Source organism: Cyprinodon variegatus, unplaced genomic scaffold (assembly GCF_000732505.1).
Source record: "Cyprinodon variegatus isolate N-32 unplaced genomic scaffold, C_variegatus-1.0 Scaffold1245, whole genome shotgun sequence".
Taxonomy (NCBI): Eukaryota; Metazoa; Chordata; class Actinopteri; order Cyprinodontiformes; family Cyprinodontidae; genus Cyprinodon; species Cyprinodon variegatus.
Window position 1 is genome coordinate 110941 of NW_015151698.1, and position 2213 is coordinate 113153.

At 37.3% G+C, this 2213-nt stretch overlaps 1 protein-coding gene across 1 annotated transcript in view; it reads right to left on the reverse strand.

The window, feature by feature from the left end:
- LOC107102377 (alpha-sarcoglycan-like) overlaps positions 1 to 1921 on the reverse strand; it is a 13821-nt gene extending 11900 nt beyond the window's left edge. The window contains exons 1-3 of the mRNA XM_015401665.1: positions 1779 to 1921; positions 1451 to 1579; positions 1200 to 1351 (exon numbers count right to left, since the gene is read on the reverse strand). Of these exons, the coding sequence (XP_015257151.1) occupies positions 1200 to 1351; positions 1451 to 1579; positions 1779 to 1815 (318 nt within the window). The 5' untranslated portion in view covers positions 1816 to 1921. The remainder of the gene's footprint in view (positions 1 to 1199; positions 1352 to 1450; positions 1580 to 1778) is intronic.
- Between the last annotated feature and the right edge of the window lie 292 nt (positions 1922 to 2213).

Below are 2213 nucleotides of genomic sequence, written 5' to 3' on the forward strand. Positions count from 1 at the left end.
CCATAAAAATAAGTAGTAAAGTAAAGTAAAAATACCAGAAAAATCTACTTGAGTACAGTATTATATTACAGTATAACAAAGTATTTGTACTTCGTTACTTCCCATCTCTGAAGAGGGCCCAGGACCAGTTCTAGAGGGGCCCCTGTAGACTCCTGCCTTGAAGAGCCCATGACTGGCATTTAATCAGCATTTTCTTTAATTTTTCATTTTTTTTTATAGTCACGAGTACAGAACAACGAAATTAACTCATGTATTTAACCACTTCCTCTTGGGAAGCAGTGGGCTGCCATCGTGCGGCGCCCAGGGAGCATTTTGGGAGCTTAGGGTCTTGCTCAGGTGTTATATGCCCTAACCACTAGGCCGCCATGTTGCTGCCATCTTAATGCCTAGCAGCTGAAAGTATTTTTAATGAGAAAGCCTCACCTCCAGATAAAGGTACAAACAATTACAGACCTCCTTTCATTGTGGTTTAACTTTCTTTCTGATATGTTAGAGTGATTTACAGAAGACATGAACTTCAGGCTGAATTTAACTGCAATGATCTGAAGAGAAGAAGACATTTTTTCTAGAAGTGCATGAGTTTCAATACATGTTTGCTATTGTTTACAAATCTATTAATCTTTGATTTTATTTAAACATAAAAAAACTTTTTTAGAAACCTATTTTTCTAGATATATCAAGGCTTGTTTGTGTGAATTTATCTGCGCCTGTATGTAAAATTTTGGTCCTTCAGTTTTGTAGGAAACTGTTTCTACATTAACTGAAATGGTTTGCTGTGTAATCATTTCACTTTGGATAAAAGCATCAAAACCCCAAATTATGAAGGTAGGATTCACTCCCCTATGCAAACCATACATGAATAATTTTAATATTTTCTCACTAGCTCTGCTCCCTTGCTTTGTTTGTTATGATATTTTTTGATGATTTATTTTGATTATCTTCAAATAAATATTGGCACATTCACCTAACCTTAAAATATACTTTTAAATCTATCAATCGATTCTTTTTGATAAAAACTGAAGAGTTGATTGACATTTCTAAACTTACTTTTTCTCCAAATAGCTTTTAAAAGCTGATTTTTTTTCCTCTGAAGGCTCAAAATGGCCTTTATGTGTTTAGTTTTGACAGCAGAGGTTGATGATTAGTGTTGTCCTAATTGTTGATATCTGAATGGAATAAAAAAACAAAAAACTCCAGACCTCAATGAAATATTTTCCTGGAGACATTGGCGTGCCGTACAGGAAGCCATTATCAAAGGGATGCCTTTGGATGAAGCGCAGCCACTCGGGGAGGTCAGGAAACCCCTGCTTCTTGCACTTAAAAACCATGGGGTCATCGTGTAGAACCCCAGCTGTATAACATGAACAAATAAAACGATGTGAGACATTTTTTTTTGTGTGTTCTGTCTCTGTTATCTAAAAAAATAAAATAACACAACAATCAGACTTACTGTAGAGTTTTGATGAGGTCTCAAAGTCATTCTGGAATTTCTCTCTCATCACCTCGTATGTAAACAGCCTCCCCACAGGAGTGGTAAATTTGATTTCTGCACTGATCCCATACAAGCTGGCAGCAAACACTAAATAGATGTAAAATAACAAAGCAAAGTTAGTAAATTAAAAGAAAAGAGTTCAACAAAATCAGAAAAAAACTGACTGAAACAGAGAAACTGGTTGGTTATTTATCCAGAGCTGATATCAAAGGTGACGTTTGCTTTCAACAAACATCGCCTTGTTTCTGTAATTACATGAAGTTTGATGTTTCAGGGTTAAACTTGCCTGCTAAAATGAAACACCAGCTCCTGAGTTCCGCCATCTTGTTTTGGCCTTGGACTGACGGAGCCAGCTGCAATGGGGGGGCTTGGCCACACTTAAACTCCTGCCAGAGTTATTTTTGCCTCCTCACCTAACAACATCCGGAGCGCCGTCTGTCTGTAAACTGAGAACTGTAGTGAATCACTGAGGAGTGAAGAAAAAAAAAAGAACAAATAAGCCCCCTCTTTTACTCTGACACCCCTAAAAGCAAAATCCAGGGTAACCAATTTACCTCAGAGGTGCAACAATGAAGGTACACCTAAGTGTGATTTTTGTTTTTCATACAGTTAGTACAAAGTAAGAGACTTCTCATCCCGGACATTCCCAAGAACCAACCGCCTTAGAGACAGTTTTTACCCGACAGCAATAACAAAACTAAACGCAACCAAAAATAACCAT